Genomic DNA, 22,351 nt, shown 5'->3' with positions numbered 1-22,351 from the left:
GAGCTCAGTTTGTGCTAATCAAGATATTGATCAAGAGTTAAGAGAACTAGAAATCTCCTGAGGCCGCTTCCAGCCCTAACTTTGCAATACAGAGTTAAATTAATAACGTTGTGACTTTGACGTTAAAACCTGCAGAACAAGCAGAAGATTTTTCTAACGGCAATTGCCATTATCCTTTGGGACAAGCCACTGAAGTTGTGGTTTGAAAATTTTAAACTCAGGTTTTTCTGTTTATTTTCCAAAACAGTCCTCTAGTTCTTCTGCAGCTACTGCTAGCTGTGGTGGGGAGAGTGATAAATGCAGGGAATTCCTATGGGTAACATTGTACAGGAGGTCAGAATATAGAATTACAATGGATCTTGCTGGTTTTACAGTTTGTCATCCATAAAATAAATTAACAGCTCCATTGTTTTCCAGTTTCATATTCTTTTACTCAACTTGGTTTGGTTTTATATTTCCTTACATACAAGTATTTTCTTTTTTTTCTTTCTTAACCTAGATAAGTTCACACATTTTAATGATTGTGATTATTTACAGTTTCATGCAGTTGATCTCTGCTTTTATTTGCTGTATTAGGAACAACTGTTGTGGTTAAGACATGAACTGTAGGCTTGGATTATTTCTCAAGTAACACAAATTTTGAATTTTCTAGTTCTGAGAATAACTATAATTTTGTTAATTGTAAGATATATGCATGTGTATGTATAAACATAAAATCTTAGTGAATGGAAAATCTCAATACTTAATAAACACAAGCAGTTCTGGATTTAGCACTGATGTAAATGGATTTCTTTTGTTCAGTGGAATTATTCTGGTTTATAGCAGTTGAAAAAAGGCACAGATACTCTTTATATCGGTAATAATAGCCATTAAAGTTGCATCTTGCTCTAGTAGCTTGCTAAAAGAAATCACAAGGGATATAAAAGCAGAGATCTTAAAAACTGTTGTGGAAAGTTTGGAATTATACTTCAGTAATTCTTACTGTAGAATAGTCATTGAGAATTGCATTTCTGCTAAGCCTTTGATGATAAATCAGACTCAGTAAAAATGTGAAGAGATTTTTCCTAACCAGAGATTATTTTTATCCACTGTTATATTCAGGCGTTTCTCTACATTATCTTAAAAATCGTCTTTCAAAATCCTTCTTCAAGGTTACTCCTGGCTCACTGTTTTAATGAGTCAGTTTTATAATGACAGATTACTTATTTAGTGGACTGTCTGAGTTAAGGCCATCACTAGTTTTACTATCTTTGAAGCATGAATTCTGAAGCGCTTGAAAAAGTCTTCCACTGATACGTATCTTTGGCAACATACTTCACTGCAAGACAAACAGGCAGACTTGTTTTCCAGTCACTGCCTACATCACCTTACCAGGAAATGTTAAGTCTTATTTCCATTTTACACCATATCTTGAAGAAACTGAGTGGTATATAGCCAGTATAGTCAGAGTATCTAGAGGAGGTTCTCAGTTGGAACAGCTGTGAAAGCACAAGTTCCTCATGTTTACAAAAGAGGAAGGAAAGGGTGCAGGCTTAGGAGATGTACTAAATGCCAGGACTTCTGTCTTGTCATCTAATGTGTATGGTCCTTATGAAGTTATTGAGACAAAGTAGAGATTACACATTTTCAAGGCTAAATAGGCTACACATGTACTTGCATGCATGAATATTTGTCTTGATCTATGCACGAACTGCATCAAAAATGTGTTAAATTATAGGATTAAATGTAAAAGAGCATACTAAAGGATATGAATGTGTTCCCAGAGAGTCTGCCGAGGAGATACAATTTCTCATTTTATAGGGTGGTTTTTTTATAACAGAAGAAGAAAAAAAGAAATAGAGAGGGTTCCTTAATGCAGTTCCTCTCTATTAAATAATGTAGTAAACCACTAGCACCCCAAGTGAGGTAAGATACTGGAGTAACCCAGTATGAAGCTGGATCATAGAATCATAGAATACCAGATTGGAAGGGATCTGAAGGATCATCTAATCCAACCTTTCAAGGTAAAAATGCAGTTTAAATGATATGGCCAGCACTCTTTCAAGTTGAGTCTTAAAACTGTCCAGTGTAGGGGAATCCACCACTTCCTTGGGAGATTAAGATGGATGTTATGATACAGCTTTTTTTTTAATATTTTACTTTCATGTTCCCATATTTAACACTTTGCTTTCTTAGAATACATGTGATTATTTTTATTTTTTTTTTAAATTGTCTAGCATTAAGGGCGGGTGCCAGAAAGCCTGATGAAAGCACTCATGCTCTTTCTCCTAAAGCAATGATTCCAAATAGAATGGTCTGTGCAGACAAGAGCTTTCAGATGCCTGAAACGTGGGGTATATTCAGGAGATGAATGTGATTTCTTTCAAAATTTGAGAGTTATTTTGAGAGCTGCTGTGGTTGAGAGGATAGATGTTTGGAGAAGTGTCTTAAAGTTAATATAATTAAACATGTATTTATTTACAAGAGTGCATTCTGCAGCCTCATTTGACATGTGGCTGTGCTAAGGAAAGCAGTCAATGGCCTAACTTAGACTGAGAAAAAATTTCCAAAGAATTAAGGACAAGACTCAGCAGCTTCTCTCTAAGTACAGGACTTGTTTCATTGACTTGCTTTCCCTAACTTACATATATTTCATTAAGAAAAACAACAACAAAATGTTGAACAAAACATCCACCATGTATAATTTTTGCCCTGTGAAAAGGAGCATGTGATAAATGAGAGTCACGTTGCTCATACCCTACCAAGAGGCACTTGAGTCCAGCATGGCTGAGTGCTGTGTAAGAAGCTGAATGGAACAGAATCGTGTACTAGCAAGTCAGGCTTATTAATGAAAGATTTCATATCAGCAGAGGGTAAGAATAATGTGATGTAGGTATGGCATACCTCTTCTCAGGGAGACAGTACTGTCTGTGAATAGAAAACCTTGCAGATTCTATCATATAGCAAATTTTTGTATGTATTTTAGACAAGGAAAGGTATACAGTATGGATGATTTTCATATAGAGGAAGGTGACACAGGAAAAATTAAAGGCAGTTTTCTTTTTTAACAAGTACGTGATGCAGTGATATGTTCACACATTTTTGTGAAGTATTAATGGCAAGCACACTAGTTAATGATGTATACAGGCCTGATGATGAATTATATCTGAGGCAAAAGGATATGTGAATTATTTTATTTGTTTTTCTGTGTTTAATGTGTGATGCAAATGCAACGCTTTCTATGGAAAAAAATTATGCTGTTTTTTTTTTTTTTTCTCCCCTCAAATTAGCAATGCAAAATCCTTTGAAAGAAAAAAGGCACTTTTAAATACAAACGTGTGAACATTTTTTAATACTATCAATTTAGATCTATTATGACAAATTCTCCTTGGGATAATTCATGGTATTATGGCTCATAGTACACCTCAGGGGATCAACAAAGAAGTTAATTGTTCCTCAGAGATGTACAATTTCCACCCTTTGCACCTCAATCAACAGCTTGCAAAGCAGTAACTGAGAAAATATGGAGAAAAAAATCTGAGCATGTAAAGTTATTTCTTCTTGGAACAGTTCTTGCTAGAACATATAGAAATAGAGGAGATTGGCTGGTGCAGCATTCTTACACATCCCTCTGTCTACTCACAGAGACAGGATCTTAGACTAGACTGATTCAGGTCTGATCCAGTATAGTGATTTCTGTGTTGCTTACCCTTAGCCTTTGTTATTCTGGGTCAGTTGATCAACACATTAGGAGCTGTAACCAAGAGTATATCCATGTTTTGACCAACTGGTAAGGAAAAGCTTAGCAGCAGGCCGTACTGTGCCTGCTTATTCAGTGTGAAATAAAGGCACACAAGAGCCTTTGAGGGGTCGTTTCTTTTTTGTTTCCTGTTTTACCAATGTGTGTTGTGCTAGTGGGAATGTGTGGTAAAACATTCTAGACAATGTTACAGCTGCCAGATAATGATCAAGTTTATTAACATGTCACAGGGCTGTGTAGTTCAGGTATTTGGAAATATTGTGGCTATCTGATACTGAAGACGTTTTTTGGGGCAGTTAGATTCTCATGTCTATCCAACATCTTTGTATTACTGTGAAATGTCTTGATAGTGCTTATATGCCATTATTGCAAACGGGTTTGTGTTCTGTGTTCTTCTGACCAACTCTGTGGTACTCACTTTTTTTAGCCTTGTGGAATTGCCTATAAATTATTATTAGGAGGAAGTATAAGGCATTTCCATTTTCTCTTCTTCTTCTCTAATTAATATGATCGTGGAACACACTTACCTCAGGGGAACCTCAGTGTTTGTCTAAATGCCAATGTGGCAACTTGATGATGTAGCATTGGCAACAAAATCCACCAGTTTCTAGTGTGATGTAGCTGTAAGTTCTCCCTCCTTCTCACTTACTGATCTGTGTTAGCAATATTTTTAGGAATGACTGCTGTAAATGACTCAAGGGTATTCGCTGTCCTTTCTGTGTTTTGTCAATTATACTTGCAACACACCTAAAAGTGCTTTTCCTATCCTTTACAGCAGGGAAAAAATAAGAAAAACATCCTGTGGAAGCACTGCTGTTTCCACACAAAATCCTGCATCTGGTTGTTAATATGCAATTCCCGATACCGTGAACTTCCAGAGAGGTTAGAGATGAGAAAGATCTTTCAGGTCACCTAGTCCTCCCCTCAGTTGTACATACAGTAGATTCACATAAGGCATGGTCATGTCCCCTCTACCCTGAAAGGGAGCATTCTTTCACATGGCATGAGTGCTTCACTGATACTGGAAAGAAAAGACCTTTTTCCTGTAAAGGGTGTGTGAGATGAAGTTGTAGCACGTTGGCATAAAAGGCTCTTTGTTAACTGCTATTGTGCTGATGGTGCTTTGAATATGAATGTTTTGTAAGCAAGAAACAGGCAATGATTCAGATGAGCAGTGCCACAAAGAAAACTTAAGCAGGACTGGAAGTGAAAGAAATTTTTGGCATTTTGCAGTCTGTTTTTGAATGGGTTGCACAGATTCAAGTAGTCAAGACCATACATATAATAAACACAGCACTGGAGCTATAGCATCCACTACAAATCCGCATAAAAAAAAGCCAAAAAAAAAAAAAAGCATTCATATCACAGTAAAACTGCTGAAGAATTTGCTGGCAAATTTGTGGGGTGCTGTGTGTTACACATGCGTCTGTCACAAGTGAAACGAAGGTGAGTCATACATTTCCAGCAGGCTGAAGTGCCTGCTAGAAGCCACCAATCTCCATATTATCAGACTATTATGTCTGTTTTCATGAAATTATTCTCCCTTATCTTTACTATTTTACAGTTGGTGAACTTAGAAATCTTTGTAAGATACAGTTAAAAATAGCTTTTCACTTGGCTAGCCAAAATTTAGGAATCTGCTGATTATTCTAGAATATTCTCATTTTCAGAATATGCTGATAATGACATAGGGTATCTGAATAATCTTCTGTTTACTAACAAAAATATACATAATTCTGTTCTTGAACAAAGAGGAATTAAAAAACCCTGTGACCATTTTCCTCTCTATTATCAGAAAGCCAATGGACTTACTAGTCCTCTCCTTGGATTTAACCTACATGCTGCACATTTTATGGATAGCGATACCTGATCTATCGCTAAACAAACTTGCTCAGTCATGGAAAGCCATCTATAAAAGCAGCAGGTAATGTATATTGATGAGAAATGTGCTAACAGAAGTGCACCTCAAGCTGTAAAAAGCGGGGTTAGTGAAGAGTAGCTAGTGTGTTGTAAATTCAGTATTTAACTTTCCAGCAACTAGGCCATGTAAACAGGCTTTACACCTTTGAACACAGATGAAATTATGAAAGTGGTTTTTCAGTCCAACAGTAGAAAGTGTGCACATTATTCTACAATTTAATAAATTTTTTTTCTGTAATTCCCGTATGACTACAGTGGTTAGACAGGATATCCTGCTGACCAGAGATAAAACATTGCAGAGAAATGGTGACAGCAGCTTTTATTCCTAGTGCAGTAGATGCATAGATACATGCGTACATACATGCTTGTATAATTATACATACATGGATAATTTCAAGGGCCATTTTTAGGTCTGCTGTGTGAAAGTATAGAAAATTTGTGAAGTTTCCCTGGGAAGACCTCTTGAAGATTATTTTATTTTGGTATATTTAAAATGTTGAGAATATATGAACATTTAAGTAGTTCAGTATTTTACTTAAGGGAGGCATAGAGAACTAGCAGTTGTGGTTTCTTAATCTGCAAGGGGCTATTTCCAAGCTGCAGACTCAGTCAAGCAGCACCTTGTTGAGAGGAACTCTCAAGAAACCCATTGCAAGTTTTGCCTGAATCTGGACTGTGAATGTGTACTGTTTGTATTGTTACACAATACAAATATTTCCAGTAAGGCTTCCTCATTGCTTCTATAAAGTAAGGGCTAGTTGAGAAAGCTCATATGCACAGTTACAGTTAAAAGAAAGCGGTAACATTCCTGCAGGTGGAGTATTCTAACTTTCTTCCATCAGCATCTTTAAAATCTAAGATTACAGACACCGAACAAAGCTAAGTTTGTGGGATTTTAAACTCTTATTTGTGTCCAGTGTTGATGTGCAGTTTGTTTTATTTTGCTTATGATGCTTTTCAATGTTAAAAAAACCAACAATGTGAGATATAAAATTTAGATTATTAACCTTTATGAACACTGAGTATTTTGTCAGGGACATGGTCTTATTATAGCTGACAGCAGACCACTCAATTGTTTAGTAAAGCAAGATGAGTATACTCCTATGAGAGTTAAAGAGTCCCATAGAAATAATACTAAAATCTATAGAACTGAGGAGTTTTGTCTTTACTGTTGAATTGTACAAGCTGCTTTAAGAGTTTGTAGAAATGTGAGTATTCTCTGATAATCAGTACTGTATGCCTTTCTAAAAGATACGTTGTATCTCAACCAGAATTTGTTACAGAAATTGCTGGATTAAATTTTGTGGCCTCATAAAGCTGAAGATCAGATTAGATTAGCCTAACTGGTTGTTTCTGTCCCTAAAATCTATGACTCCATCATGCTTCCTGTAAAGGAGTGCAATATGAAAGAGTAGTTTTAACCCTCCGTGACCTGTCCTGCTCAACTGCTTTGTGTCTGGTGGTCCGATTTTTACGAATGTGAGCACTTGCTGCAGAACCGCAAGTGCTTACGATACCTTATTTTCAGAGTTCATATTTTAAAAATCTTAAGTCAGAATATATTGTCTGTGCAATTACTGTGTCCTTTGGCCCAGACAACTTCCACTGTGCTGCTTCTGACAGGGGACAGGACTCCTGCTGGCAAACACAGTGGCAGTAGCACATGAGCACATGCATTGCCTGCCGTAGGAAAGAGGCAGTGTTTCCCTCTTTTTTCCCATATGACCAATCCCTCTAGTCTGATTTCACAAAAATAATTTTGAAATTTTCAAATTATATTTTCTGATAGTGGAGGAGACAGGGAGACTATTGGCCTTTAAAATACCTTCTGTGGCTGTTCATAGATTTGCTGGATGTGTTCCGATAAATAAAATATTGCCTATTAGGTGAAGAAAGACCATTCCTTCTAATCAGTGACTATTTCTGTTACAGAGCTCCTTCTGAACTTTAGTGTATTTACTACATAAAACATCTGAAGAATTTTTATGAAGTAGAATCTGATGAATCTTTCAAAATCAATTCCTCTGTGCGTTACATACACAAGGTAAAAACATCCACGCATTAGCTGAGTTTTGGAGATGAACTGCATTATTTATCTTTTTAAGATATCTGTCTCCTGATATTAAGCGCAATATTATAAAAATAAATTAAAAATAGAAACCTTATGTAAATATAAGGCAGCCATTCATAATTTTATTAATTTTTACCAAATACTGAGGTATATACAGAGAAAGCTTCACCAAGTTTGAGACCAAATTAACTACAAAAAGGAGGAAAAAAGTTTCAGATCATGTAAGTTTTGGGTAAGGAACAGTAATATTTTATGTATATATGAAAAGCTACATTAAAAAAATTCACATGACTTCATCTGTCAGTCAGAAATCATGTTCCGCATAGTCATGATGTCAAACTGCTGTCTGACAAGATGTGTGATTGACTGTGCAGTTGAGATATAACACATCCACCTGTAACAGGGTTTACCAGGGTTTCCCATGCACGGAACTTGTAACTGCGTACAAGTTCAGTGCATGTTATATGAACTACCATCTTCGCTGTATTTAAACACATTTGTTCCTCTGTTGGGCAAACACTGGCTAATGAAAGCAGAAGTCATGAGAAAAGGCCAGTTTCCAAGTTATCTAAAGGTCATTATTACAGTTCACTATGGCAAGCTTCCTGAGGCACGGACAAAGTAGTGTCTATAAATATAAGGTTCAAAAGAATCACAAGTGGTTATATCAATCGTGTTCTCACTGTGAAAGGTGATACTATACAGTTGTCTTCTTTTCTGTTTTCACCTGTTTCACTTATTTTATTAAAATTTGTCTTAATTTTCATTCATGTAGCATTGATTTGTGTTAAAATCCCCAGCATAACCATAGCCTATTTTTACTATTTGATCAAAACAAGAAGTTACAGGCTTATCCCAAAGAGCATACAGTTTACTGTAACACAACATCTAGTCATGTGGAATAGGGGGAAATCACAGAGGGTATGCGATAAGTACAGCCTCGTTGCTGAGTTTCCTTTTCTAATATTTTTAATTGTTCTCATAGCGACAGCTGTTCGTCTCCTTCTGTGCTAGTCATCGAGCTCATTTCAACTCAATTTGCTTGCGTGTTCTGTTCTTATATACACGACAAAAGGAGGGCAAAGTTTCTCATTGCTGTGGTTGTTGACAAAAGAAGCCCATTGTACTTGAGAACAGCTGAATTATCTCTTTCAGTGCACAATAAAATGTCACCACCATGTCACAGCAGCAGTGTACATGCTGACACTGGACTTGGAAAGTACCAAAAGCAGTGAGGGCCAGAGCAGACCCACTTGTCTAAATGCTTGTGCTTTGAATGCACATGGAGAACATTACCTAAAACTCCCAGAAATAGCTTTGAAAAGATTAAAGAGTAACAGCTTTCAGTTTTCGTGCACACAGAGTCTCACATTCTGATTCTTATTGCTTTGTCCGTGCAAAAGCAGTTGTGGAGTGCTGCTTTTTTTCTTTTTTTTTTTTCTTTCCTTACTGTGCATGTGTAGAGTTCATTAAACATACCCAGTAAGCATGGGTACATAAGCACTCCACAGCTAGAGTCCCAAGAAGGACCTTGATCCTTGGACATCATTTTAGCATGTGGTTCATGAGTACAGAATCAGATAGAGTGACGTGTCCAGGAATCCTTTGTCACCCATATCCATGTGTATCTACACTCTGAGGCTTAGTCTGTTTTCAGACACTTGTTATAAGGTTGATTTATAACCTTCCTGCCACCCTTCTTTCACTCCCTTTCTATTATCAGCCTGATAATCTTTTATTCCCAGCCTCTTTCTGTGGCACTAATCACTCTCTACCATGTAACCTAGAGCATATTTTATTGCTACTGCAGCTTCCTCCTTTAAATTCCTGCTTTGCTATCTGCTCAGTGGCTATCTCGATATGTGCACATGCTTCATAGCTAGGAGTTCTTGTGGTCCTTCTCCCTCTTCCACAGCTGCCCAGCCTTCCCTGCATAACATGGGGTTGGTCACGAATATCTGGCCAGTTCTTTCATGTTTTTCTTTTAACCACAGTAAATCTGGTCTTCCATTGCAGTACTCTGCTCATATCAGGAGGACTGAAATTGGTGTACTTAAGAGAAAAAACCCCAAATGGTTCTGGTCTTTAGCCTTCACTTACCCACATTGTCCTACTGACTCCACTGAACAAATTGCACGTGTTTTTGACCTTACCCATCTGCTTCAATAGCTACTACATATAGATAGGTTTTGTCCTCTTTTTCCTTCCTTTCTTGCCCTATTCTTTATTTTCTTTTTTTTCTATTAACTGCTTTCTTGTTACTTTACATTATATCCCTCCCTTGTTTCTATCCTTTACTTTGTCTTCAGACTCTCTTCTTTAGGTCTGAAATTACTGTCCCTCTCCAGTTAAATTTGCCGTTCTCAGTGTGCTGGCAGCAAAGTGAAATGTGATGAAAACCTGATCTCTGAAGGGTTCTTTGCTGGCATATCACAGATCAGATTTTTAGTAATTTTTACTTTGCTTCCAGCACACTAATTGAATACAGCAGAGCAGAACAGCAGGGGACAAAAATAGAAGACACTGAGTCCTAACAAAGGCTTTCTCTAGGGGTAGGTGTTCAATTAGCATCTCTTATTAGATGGCAAATGCTAACTACCCACAGACAATGAAGCACTAGATCATTCACAGATTGAAAACCAGTTAATATGTACATCTGTGGATATTCAGGCAAGTGCTGGAATCCTAGGCAAAGCTGTGGGCCAGGTTGCCCTAAATGCCTATTTAAAGTATTGGCATTTTAATATATAGTTAGAAACTACCAACTTAGAAGAGGCTAAGAGCACATGTATTTTACCTAAGTAAAATTCAACATGTAGATTTTAGCTGTATTTATTGTTTATTATGACTGTCAGGGCGCTCATTGTGAGTCTGTGAGATTTGGTAAATGATAGTGCATTATTTTTTTTCTGTTTCTGTTAGATTGCTTTATAAGCAGTTGAAAAACATGTGTTATATTTGCTGTTACTTTTCTGTGTAAGCAATGTAGTAGCTGACAGCAAAAGGCTAAGGGGTTGAGAACAAATGCAGAGATATGTTACAATCTCAAATGAGAGCAATTATAAATAGAAGAAAACTGGACCGTGAAAATTAAAATGGGAACAGACATAAGTTGACTGTGAAGCTGATTTGTAGGACACTGCATTTTAGGATAGTGGTTCTGTCATACAAATATTTGAACATCTGGATGTAGACAAAGCTAAGATACCCATCACCAGATCACTGAATCACATAGTATTGAGGTTTTCAAAGAACTGAAAAGAAAGGAGACAGGTAAAGACATGCTTGTTTCTAAGCTACAAAAAGGTCAGATATCTTGTGTTCCTGTGCATTTACTCTCATATGCTTATTTTCATTGCTTATTTATTTATTTATTGTTTGGGGCATCGTAATGAGGAAATTCTGCTATTTGGAGACACAAACAGGAAAGCAGATAAGAGCTGTTGAATTTCATGACAGTGCTCCTAGAATCTGGATTCTACTTCAGCTTTTGTTTGCTTAATTATTTTGTTTGATTGTTTGTTTGTGGTTTTTCATCCTCTATCTTGTGTTCTGTGACTTTATTATGTATTAACAATCATTTCTGATTTGTGGAATACCTTTGGACTTTCTCCCTCCTAAGCTGTTGGTGTATATTTATTTTGCAGAGTCTTATGAAGATTCAGCAAAACATTAGGCACCTGCTTAAACTTAAACAGATGCCCGGATGCCTTGCTAAATGCAGTAGTTTTAGTCAAACCTATGCCACGTGGTTTACTAAGTACGTTCCTATTTTCACACAGCTTAAGCCAGGAACTTGTATGCCACAGCTGAATTCCTAGGGACCATTCATGTAACTGGCAGGAGTGCCACTTAGGCAGTCCCAGTTCAGGGTGATATGGATGACTGTGTAATTTGGAGATCGTCTCCTGTATATTATCCTGGTCCTCCAAAATATACAATATGCACGGTGCAATATGCACTGTTTATGGTAAACCAAGATTTTCGTTCTTTTCCAGGGAACAGGTCAATATTGATGGTCTCTTCTCAACCCTGGGGTTGCAATAAGATTTCTCTGTTACTGGAACTATGATTGGGGTGAGCTGCAGGAAAAGCCTCTGCCCTGTCATTCAGTCTTTTACTCTTCATCTGGTTACCTGGTCTCAATTTATAGCCTTTCTGTAGCCTGCAGTAGATCACTTTTTTTCACGTATTTCTCAACTTCAGCTCAAGTATCCCTCCCAATCTTGACAGCAAGAGCTAAATGATAAAATGGGTGTCTAGACATTGCTATATTGCTGTTCTTAGAACGAAATAGTCTTTGGTCTGGATGCCCTATAAATAATTGAGACGAGCTAACTCTTTGTGAATTAGCACTGCTTCCAATTTTTTAAGTGGAGCAGGCTGACTGCTGCAAAATGTATCCAAGGTTTGTGATGTTTCCTGGTTGTATAGTAAAATAGATTAACGTTTGGGGTTTATACACTATTACAGTCAAATTGCTGCTCTAAAGACAGGTCATGATTGCAATGTCTTATTAAAGTACTGTGAATCAGTTTGTGTTTCTGCTGGCCCCTTTCCTGATGCTGCAATTTAAGTGATATATGTTTTTAAAAACCTATCACATTGCATATTGTTGTTGTTTAATTTCTTATACATATGTATTAAAGCACACTGTCTTTCTGAAGGAAAATGGGACAGAGAAAGGTCTCCAGGCTAGCGACCACTAAGATTTCAGAGGTTCTGTTTCCAGCTCTGCAACAAATTTCTTGTGTGACCTTGGTCAAGTTCATTAATCTCTGCACAAAATGGGGACAATGAATAGTTTTTACCAGTCGTAAGTAAAAGTAGCTAAACATAATAAGTTCTGCAAAGTGTTTTGGGATGTTTGACAGGAAGATAGTGTACATATACTGAGTCAGGCAGAGGAGAGAAATGGTTGGAGCAAAAGGCTACAGCTGAAAAAAATGGAAGAAGGAAAAATATGAAGCAAAGAGAACAGAGAGGTTGGGAGAGGAGTGGGATGATGGAACCAGTTTGGATCAGTTGGAGGTGATTAGTAATAAAAGATGTGGGTCCTGTTCACAGCAAATAGGGCAAGAGTCAAACACAAGGATAAATGTGTTTATCTAGCTACATCAAAACTGATGACTCCAAAGGCATTTCTAAACTTTGGGAATTAGCTATGCTGATCAGCTTTCTTCAAAGTTCAAGGAAAACAACTGTGAAATAATGTATGAAAATCAAAAAGGAAATATTTTCTCCAATGCATACTTTACATCTTGCATTAAGTGCTACAAGTTGTCATTGAAAAAAAGAACATGAAGAACATCATTCTATAAGAAGTATAGGTGAGCTAAAGTCCCATTTAAGAAGCATGTTTCAAAATGTTTTATCCTGTTTGGGTTTAGGGGAAATTTCCCCTACTCCCCACAACAAAGAATATTCCATTTGCTCTTCAGGCATCTGGAATCAACTTTTTTTTTTCACTTGTTTAGGTTATTTTGCCATTTTTTCATTACGATTTGTGAATATTAATTTCACATACCACCTTTTATGAATAGGAGTGCAATGTATTGTGAAATAAATCTCAGTACCCAAATGCTGGTTTAATCAATATTCTTATTTGATGAAAAAAAAGAGATTATTTTACTTTTATTAACAAGTTTACTATCCTAGATTTTAAAAAGAAAATATGAGAAAACAAACTGTAGCAATCTGAGTGTTTTAATCTAACGTATTTTAGATGTCTGGAAGTTTTTTCAGTTACTGCTACTGAACAAGATTTATCTCACTTTTTTGCTACCACAAAAAGTTCATGATTTTCAGTTATGAGATTAACTAGAGATGCAACAATTGGTAACTGCCTGAATGCAGAGTGAATGTGTGAAAAGAACATATAGGAAATAAATCTGATTTTCTATAGGAAAGTATACATATAGTGTTAAACCAGGTGAGAAGCTTAGTCTCAAAACGATTCTAGTTGCAGTATTTAGCAGAAAATAATCTGTGGTATTCTGAAGTGCTGCTCAGTCAAACAGTGTTAAATTGGACTATACTGATCATGAATAGAGATGTTTATTTATTTATTTTTACTAATAACTGGAAATCCATTGCAAATTGCTCTATCTTACAAAACAGTTAAGAACACTTTGGTGAGTGTTGATATAACATCTGCCTGCCTGCAACGCCTCAGAGCTGTTTGTGTGAAAACCCCTCGGATAGACTCCATTTGTTCTCCAGTTCAAATGGTATTACTCGGGAAAGCAATTCCACCATGTGCTGAGCACCGTCAGTTCCTATTAACTTCAGTTTAAGTGAAGGGGCACAGCCCTTCTTAGGAGATGCAAAGTAGTGCCAGCTCAGGTTCTTAAGATGAAATTCAGTTCTTTGCAGCAGGTCTGCACAAAGCCTATGTATCATTTAAGTGCCACTTAATTCTTTATAATGGAGCTTGGAGTGGATTTGGAGAATCTGATGGGCTTTTTGCTATCTTGTCTGCAGAGGGCTGCGTTTCACCCCTGGTGACTACGCGCAGTAAAAAGGCAACTGCACTGCCTCAGGAAATACATTGTATTCCTTTCCTTTGACGGGTGTAACTCATTTTCAATTGCTGATAGAAATTCTAGATACTATGCCGATAAAACCGTTGTGTGCTTTGCTCCCTCCCTGCATTGTCTGCGTAGCTTCACTGTGGCGCTCTGCCGTAATGCACCAACCGAGAGGCGAACACGCACATGCAGGTGTAACCCCCCTGACCCGACCACCGCCGCCCTTTCGCAGCCGCGTGTGCAGCGGCACAGCGCGGGCCTGCGCGGGCCGCCATGGCAGCCTCCCCGCCCAGGAGGCCCCCGCAGGCCGGAGCGTGAGGGCGGAGGTGCTCGGGAGGCTCTTCTGAGAGAGCGAGAGGCGGGTGGAGAGGAGGGATACAACACCTGTGGAGGTCTGGGAGGGGAGGAGAGACCCCGGGGGGCCGGGGCAGGGGTTAGATCCGAGGGGGTGTGGGGGAATTTCCGAGTGTTTATGAACATTTCGTGTCCCGTACTATGGTTTACCTTCTTGCATTACTGATATTGATCCCGCGCTGCTGCTGGTTATGTATCATTAATGAATTAATAAACCGGTTTGCTACTGATGTGCTTTAAACCATGTGAGCCGGGTAGTTTTTTTCCCTGTAAAAGAAGTTGTTCTGATTCTCAAGGCCTAAATGCGTGAGCTAGTCCATACACTTAACACAGAAATGTTTTAGACTTTATGTTCTGTAAAATACTCTTGGTGTGTTCTAAATTTGTGTGGATATAGCCAATACCCAGAGCAAGGACTCCTTATATTTGTGATATTACCCATAGCTGCATTCTGAGATAGCAACCAAGCAAACACTGAGAAGAATTCACAAAAGTGAGATTTTTTTAAAAAAATGTTCAAATTACATTTCCAGTAAAACCTCTCACCTGAGATAATAGAGGCAATCTAGTACACATTTTTGAGTTTAACATACTATTCAGACTTTCAGTGATCCTTCATATTGTTGAAACATTGATAGAAATAGCCATTTCAATATGTGAATTGCAAAATACATACATGCAAATGGGCAAAGTTTGGTGTTAACATTTTGCTGAACCTTTTCTGTAAAGCCTGCAACTGGATGCATGCCTTCACTCAGAACGGATAAGGCATCTGTTACATGGGAGATGTTAGCCTCAAAAACTGATATGATCCAGTTCTCAGTAGAGCAGTGCCTATGGACCCCAAGCACAATCCAGATTTCTGTATATTATGTGCTATAAAAACGTACTGGATTTGCTTCAAAAAGTTGTAGCTATGAAAATTGTTTGGGAATCGTTCCTCCAGCGATACATATATTGCCTGATGGACAGTGCAAATTCCTATGTAGACTTTTGGGAGCTAAAGTGTATGATGAAAATCTTAATATAAATTTCAGATTGAGCTTCCACTGAAAGAAATCAGTGTTTGTTATATTGCTAGAGCTTACCAACAATTGTAGCGGGACTGAGGACACGAGTTGTTTTATGTCAAAATATTGGAAAGGGTTTTATTAAAAGACCTTAAATTAGACTTCTATTTCTTGCCATGATCCAGTGGCACTGGGAATTCTATTCTTCAGTAGTTCCAGACAGAGGAAGTCAGGGATGTAGGGAGACTGAATCACACATTCAGGTGAGCATCAAGAGCTGCAACTGCCACTGGGTAAAAATGCCAGCTTTTAAGCTCTTTGGACCCAGAATTAATTTGGAGCATCATAAGCTTCTTGTGTGCTTATCTTGTGAAGTATTTCTCCTGTAGTTCTCTTTTTGTTGGGCTCATGACTGTTGCAGATATATTGCATGAAGATATATTGGTGTCACACATCAACGCAGAGGAAGACGTGATCTGTTTCCCTGTATATGGAACTCATTCTGCCCTTGAATCCTAGGACACTTAGGTACAATTTGAGGTGGTGAAGCTTTCATGTAGTCTAGCCCAGGATTGCTGAGATGATCTCTGAAGGAGCTGACGACCATTTTCTGTGGGCTGCCAGCCTTACAGTCTGAGCAAAAGGTAGATCGTTTGGGGGACCTTACCTTGTTTAGTACAGGTATATGGCACCATGCAAGTGAGTGCATCTCTGTATATGTATTTTATAAAAAGTATCCTAAACTAATACTCCACCCTACAATTTTGCCTACAGGGGTAGAGTGACAGAATAATGAAATATTAGCTATTAGTCATGTTGCTTAATATTCTATGAGAAGGAAACAAGATACTACAGAGCTGAACTCAAAAGAAGTAGTATTATGATCCGGAAAGAAGTCTAAAGGAATTAAAGCCCCTTTTCTTCCTGCCATGAAGAAAAATTTCTCCCTGCAGCTCCTCTGCAGCTACTTGAATGCAGTCAGAGCTCTGTTGTTCCGAGACTACTTACTGTGTGTGACCTTGAGGAGATTCTGCAGAGCCAGCTGACCAGAGACACAAGCATTAAGAGGAGCCACAAAGCGCGTGACACACCACCTCTCAGACAGTTAGAGACCTTCCTGACTAGACTTCGTTTCCGTTGTAGTAATAGGTAATAGGGTGTTTATTCCAGTCTTTTCCCTCTGCTTATTGTGTGCTTCCCCATGATTTCCCAACTTTTACTTCATTCAACACCTGTCTTTATGTTCCTAGTTCCTGCCCTAGCTATGTCCCTACCATTGCAAGTATCACAGAGTTTCACAATTGCTGTCATTATGTTGACCCCGTTATCTGTTTATTATAGCTTTTCTCTATCCATTGTGTATCTGATGTCTATTTACGCTGTAAGTTCTTCAGGATAAGGAGTGTCTGATCAGTTTATACAGAGTAACACAATGGATCCCAGTCATAGGTCACTTTTAGGCTACCATAATGATTATCTAGGATAGTAAGTCTTCAGTTGTTAGCCCCCCTAACAATATTTCCTTGACTAAGGAGCATGGAATTAGAAAATCAGCTAACTTTTATGTTATTTTGATTTACAACAGAGCTGTCTTTTATTTTATTGTTGGTTTTTAAGTTCTATTTTTATTATGAAATCTGTTGGCACAGCAGGTGTTCTAAATAATTTTGTAAATTGCCTAGGGCTGTCTACAGCATAACCTGTGGCTGCATTATCAGATGATGAAAATAGACAACTCAAATGAGAAAGTGTTTAGAGATAAGCGAAATGTGAATTCTCCTGCCAATTGTTTTTGGTTGTGTTTTTTTTTTTTTCTTTTCTGTCCCATAGCACGAATTATCAAAACAAAACAGTGGTGTGAAATGCTTCCGTGTTTAGAAGGAGAAGGCTGTGATTTGCTAATCAATAAATCAGGCTGGACCTGTACACAACCAGGAGGACGGATAAAGACAACCACGGTAGGTCACTTCTCTGTTCTATATTTCTTCAGTTTCTCATTCACTTTAGTTTATTGAAAAACAAAGAGTGAGAATTTCTAATTGTTTTTTGACACAGATAAGTAAAGCCTGTTGCCTTATAATTAAGCTATGTGCCCAAGTGTGTTTACTGAAATATACAGCAATGTTATCACGAAGACAAGAAAAATGTGTAATTCCCACAGTTACTAAGAGTTGAAATTATATCAAGGTTTTTTTAAAAGGCACCAGTGGTTTAACTAACATTTGTACTGAGCCTGAAGACAGTATCTTATTGCTTCACTGTACAAGAATTTTCTTATGCTGAGGAAGTCTAGGGTATAAAACTGAACACATGGTCTAGCAGGGTGAAAAGAAAGCTTTCATTGGGAATTGGGGAGAAAATATTGTTGCTATTCCCACTGTACTGGACAAGCAAGATGCACATATAGATATTTAGTTTTCAATAAGACAATAAGACCTATAGAAAACATAGTCAAAGATCCTTTCTTTCATCTTCCTTTTGGTCCTGGTTTGTTGATAAAACCCTCAACTCTCTGATTTGGTGTATTGGAGCATGTGCTTGAAGTGAATAGTTTCTAGGGGCTGTAATATATCAAACAGATTTCTTGAAAATGTTCCCAAATGCCAATAATTCTTTGACTTAAAAATTGGAAAAAATCTGAAGAGATATAATAGAGCAATATTCTGATAGCTTGCCAGACCTCTCGAAAAGATTTCCCCCCGCTATAATCTTATTTTAGATTTACATGGAGCTTGAGTGTAATTTAAGTAAGTGCAATTTCAAGAATATTTAGTCTTAAAAGTACTTATCAGTGAAGACTAAATTAAGGCCCATCATCCCGTGCACAATTTCTCTGTCTGAGCAGGAGACAGACACCAGTACAAAACCTTTTATTGTTTTACAATGCCTATGTTTCAGAAAATTAACAAGTTTTTCACTTTTTAAGAAGAATGAAGGTTTGCTAGTGCTTTATGAGATACCTACAAAAATTGTGATCACTGTTCTGATGATCCTGTATTTAGCAGACATAATATTTGTTATGGGCACTGTTATTAACTCAATCTCTGCAGTCTTACTTAAATATCGTTTGCCTTTAGGTCTTTTGCATTCAAGTTATGTCAGAGTGACATAGGAAAAAGAAGGAAGGAAATAAGTTTCTGAAACATTGATGCCAACTTCCAAGGGCAAGGAGACCTAATACAGTAACTTTGTCATACCTGAAATAATATCTTAAATCTCATTAATTCAGGGGTATTTTCTGCACCCAAAGTAAACAGAAAACCCGTGTACGGTGGTGACACATTGCCAGCTGTCATTATAGTTCTTTATTTGATGTTTTATGCTAATGGAATGACTGAGTAATGCAAAGTAAGCAGAAGATCTAGCCTTCAGTATCTGTCTTTAATGGAGTGATTCAGATATTCTTTCAGATTAAACACTAGAGCCTCATTCTGAACTCTTACTTGTCTGTATAGCTCTTTAATGCTATTGCCATGAATGGAGTGACTCATGACTTTGATTAATGTAAATGAAATCATAATCATGCCCCACCAGTAAAATTAAGGCCATGGCAAGTGTAATATTTTAAAACAGACTCTCCCCCACATAAAGACATCATTGTCAGTGGTGAGGAGAGATTCTGCCAGAGAGCCAACTGTAGAGCAGCTCTGAGCATAAGCCCTCATCTAACATCAAGCAGTCTTCAACAGTTGGTATCACACATGCAGACACACAACAAACACACAGTACGTTTCAGTCAAGCCAGACTAGCAACTCAGAATACTTAAAGAATAACTGAATCCAGAAGGGGAAGGGGGAAAAATTAAAAGGGAAAAAAAAAAAAAAGAAAAAAAAAAAAAAAAGAAAAGCCCAAGAAACCCACTCTATAATACAGTATTACTAAAATATTAAGAATAAAAAAGTATGTTCATTTGTTCTTTAGCCATTTGGTTGAAGAGTGATCTTTGGACAATAGTAATAGGTTTGGGAACTGTATCTTAGGATGACTCTATGAAGCACATGACTGATTAAAAGAAAAGAAATTTTCTAACAGATACACCAAGTGACATTATTTACTGTAGCAGTACTCTTAGGTCAACAGCTGCTGATGCAGTCAAGTAATTTCTATTTCTGCTTCTAATCAACACACCTGAGTTGACAGGCCCATCATGATATCTGAGCGTAACGTGAAGGATTTCTGACTGGGAGGGCCCAGAAAAATGGCCACCGGGTACTATGGGGAAATAAGTGTCCAAACATATTGAATTGATTATTATACACTAAATGTCTGTTATTAAGTAGAAATAATTCTTGACCACATCTCAAGCAACAGCCAGATTAGGTCCTTAATTTGTTAACTGTCAATTTTGTTAACACACATTTGTTTATCTAATATTTGCAGGCCTTTCCTCCTAATATTAGTTTGTATCTTGAAGCTACTTGGTGGTAGGTCTTACACTATGATAGCAGTGGTAGATCATGTAGCAGTGATATCACTGTTTGGTAAACCTGGGACAATAATTTGCCACCTATACTAAAGTCAGAACAGTTTTGAGCTCGGATGGACTGAGACCAGCTCTTGTGATAATACCAGCTTTTTCATTGACTGCAGGAGGATGTGTAGAAGTGTAACTTTCTAAGTACTGGGTTCAGAAGTAGCACATGGAAAGGCAGATCTAGTGGAGATCTTATGTAGGACATGAGTTCTTTTTCATGTGAGAATATACTTCAGGTTAACTATGTTTCCACCTAAAAAAGGAAAAAATGGGATTTGTTTTCTGTAGATGAGTTTAAAATTTAGTATTTTTTCTATGAAAATACTAAGCAAACAGCAAATGAAAATACCTATTGCTCCAAAACAAAAGTGCAATTTCTGTAAATAGTTTAGAAAGTGCTGCTGCTACTTTACACTTTGTGTCAAAATTGTTTCGACTTTCTATGCAGAGCCAAATTTTTTCACTGCCTGGCACCTTTTGTGATCACCTCTGGAAATAATGCAACCAAATCAGAACTCTCTCCTCACGAGTAGCAGTGGTTTATATCCATTTTGTACTCACTTTGCATAGCTATAAATGACTACACAAGGTGCAAGGGAAAGGGAAATCAGACTCAAAGTATGCTCTAAATGGATCTGGATGTCACTTCTGCCCTGTCATCCTTTCTACAAGGTGTGAATGAACCAAAGATTTTTCATCTGCTAAGAGGCTTTTAGAATTGAGGATTGACCGGGCTAACTGCCAATCTGTGTATTAAGCAGCGGAGTGTCAATACAAGGAAACAATATGGCAGCTTGTAAAAGAAGACAGCAAGAGAATACTACACAATTGTTAGCACTTTCAACATGCTAAGTACTTTCATATAACAAATGTCCTTACAGTCACTTTAAAATCACCTGCCATTAAAATTGCTTCTCCCTTTTCTGTTCTCATTACTTTTTCAGTTCTTCACAAACAAATGAAACTATATGATTTTTTAAAATAGTATGTAGAAGATATGCCTTTTTTTTTAAGATATTGCTGAAGTGTCTGTCCATTTTATATTTCAAGTATAAAACTTGCCAGTGTGTAGAGAAGATACACGATGTATTGGATTTACAGGGGAGATTAATTTTAGCACCAAAGTGTATATATATTGTCAATGATCCATCACTACCTAATTGTTACTTAATTAATTCCTTCTTCTACATGATGTGATTTCAATGCGTGGAGCTTAACAGAACATTCATGCACCAGTTCCTTGGTAGCTAACCTTTTAAAACCTTTGCAATTTTACTGCTAAATTAGCTGAAGTGGGAAATTAAGGAGTATGAAGAAGCTAAGAGAGAGCTCACAGTGGATAAAAGGTGTAATTACTCTGACATGGAGCTCAGTGCTTAGCTAGTAAAATTTACTAAGGATCTAGCTTCACCAAGGGACGTGACTTTCTTAATAGAGTTTACTTACACACAGAGCGACTTAGCACTCCTCACTATTAATATAAATGACATGCTGGCTGGGTTGGAAAGGCAATTTGCTCCTTACCCTGAAAAATACAATAGCTGTTTGTATTGGCTGCTATTTAAATCAAGATTTTTCTGCAGAGCTTTATCATACACATATGTGTGATAAAGGTAGCTCAGATAAAAGGTACTGATTTGCTTTTCATCACTGACTTACAAGCAATGTTCTCATTGATACCAATAAATTCAAAGTAAAGAGAAATATGTATATATGTTACATATGTGTAACATACTTGAGAATTTACTTTTTTTTAGACTGAAGACCAGCTGGAAATGTCCTGAGGCCATGATCTAGTGGTCTGAGCTTGGGACTGGGAGCCAGAAACTCCTGAGCTCTAATCCCGGCTCTGACAGTGACTCCCTCTGTGGCCTTGGGTAAGTCACTGAACCTCTCTGCCTCAGTTTCCCCAGCAGTAAAAATAAGATTAACAGTCCTTAGATACCTACCTTAGTGAATTTGGGAGTCTTGAGGTAACATTTTAAGAGGTTTGGAAATTCAGAGTAACTTAAAAATAAAAATATGGCTATTTATAAATGTCTTTATTGGTGATATTCATGTTGTTGTTAGATAGTCACATTCCAGCTCTGAGTGTTTCTAAATGTGCATTTCACATTTCCACAGGTCAGCTGATTTTTTTTTGTTTAAGCTGTTTTTGGAAGTTTTTTGACATCCTGCCAGTTCTAGTTATGTGTCATTCCTGGACACAATACCCACCAAAATAAGCTTTCAGGCAGCAACAAATTAGAGAA

The 22,351-nt window shown here is 37.4% G+C and overlaps 1 protein-coding gene across 1 annotated transcript in view; it reads left to right on the top strand.

The window, feature by feature from the left end:
* The window catches only part of TAFA5 (TAFA chemokine like family member 5), a 360,617-nt gene extending 339,138 nt beyond the window's left edge, over positions 1-21,479 (top strand). Inside the window, exons 5-6 of the mRNA XM_086462352.1 lie at positions 17,453-17,582; positions 21,387-21,479. Of these exons, the coding sequence (XP_086318478.1) occupies positions 17,453-17,582; positions 21,387-21,479 (223 nt within the window). The remainder of the gene's footprint in view (positions 1-17,452; positions 17,583-21,386) is intronic.
* The last annotated feature ends 872 nt before the right edge of the window (positions 21,480-22,351 follow it).

The sequence above is a fragment of the Leptosomus discolor genome, chromosome 1, assembly GCF_034619465.1.
Source record: "Leptosomus discolor isolate bLepDis1 chromosome 1, bLepDis1.hap2, whole genome shotgun sequence".
In the NCBI taxonomy this organism is placed as follows: Eukaryota; Metazoa; Chordata; class Aves; order Leptosomiformes; family Leptosomidae; genus Leptosomus; species Leptosomus discolor.
The sequence above is the reverse complement of the archived record's forward strand: the minus strand, read 5'-3'. Positions and strand labels throughout refer to the sequence as shown.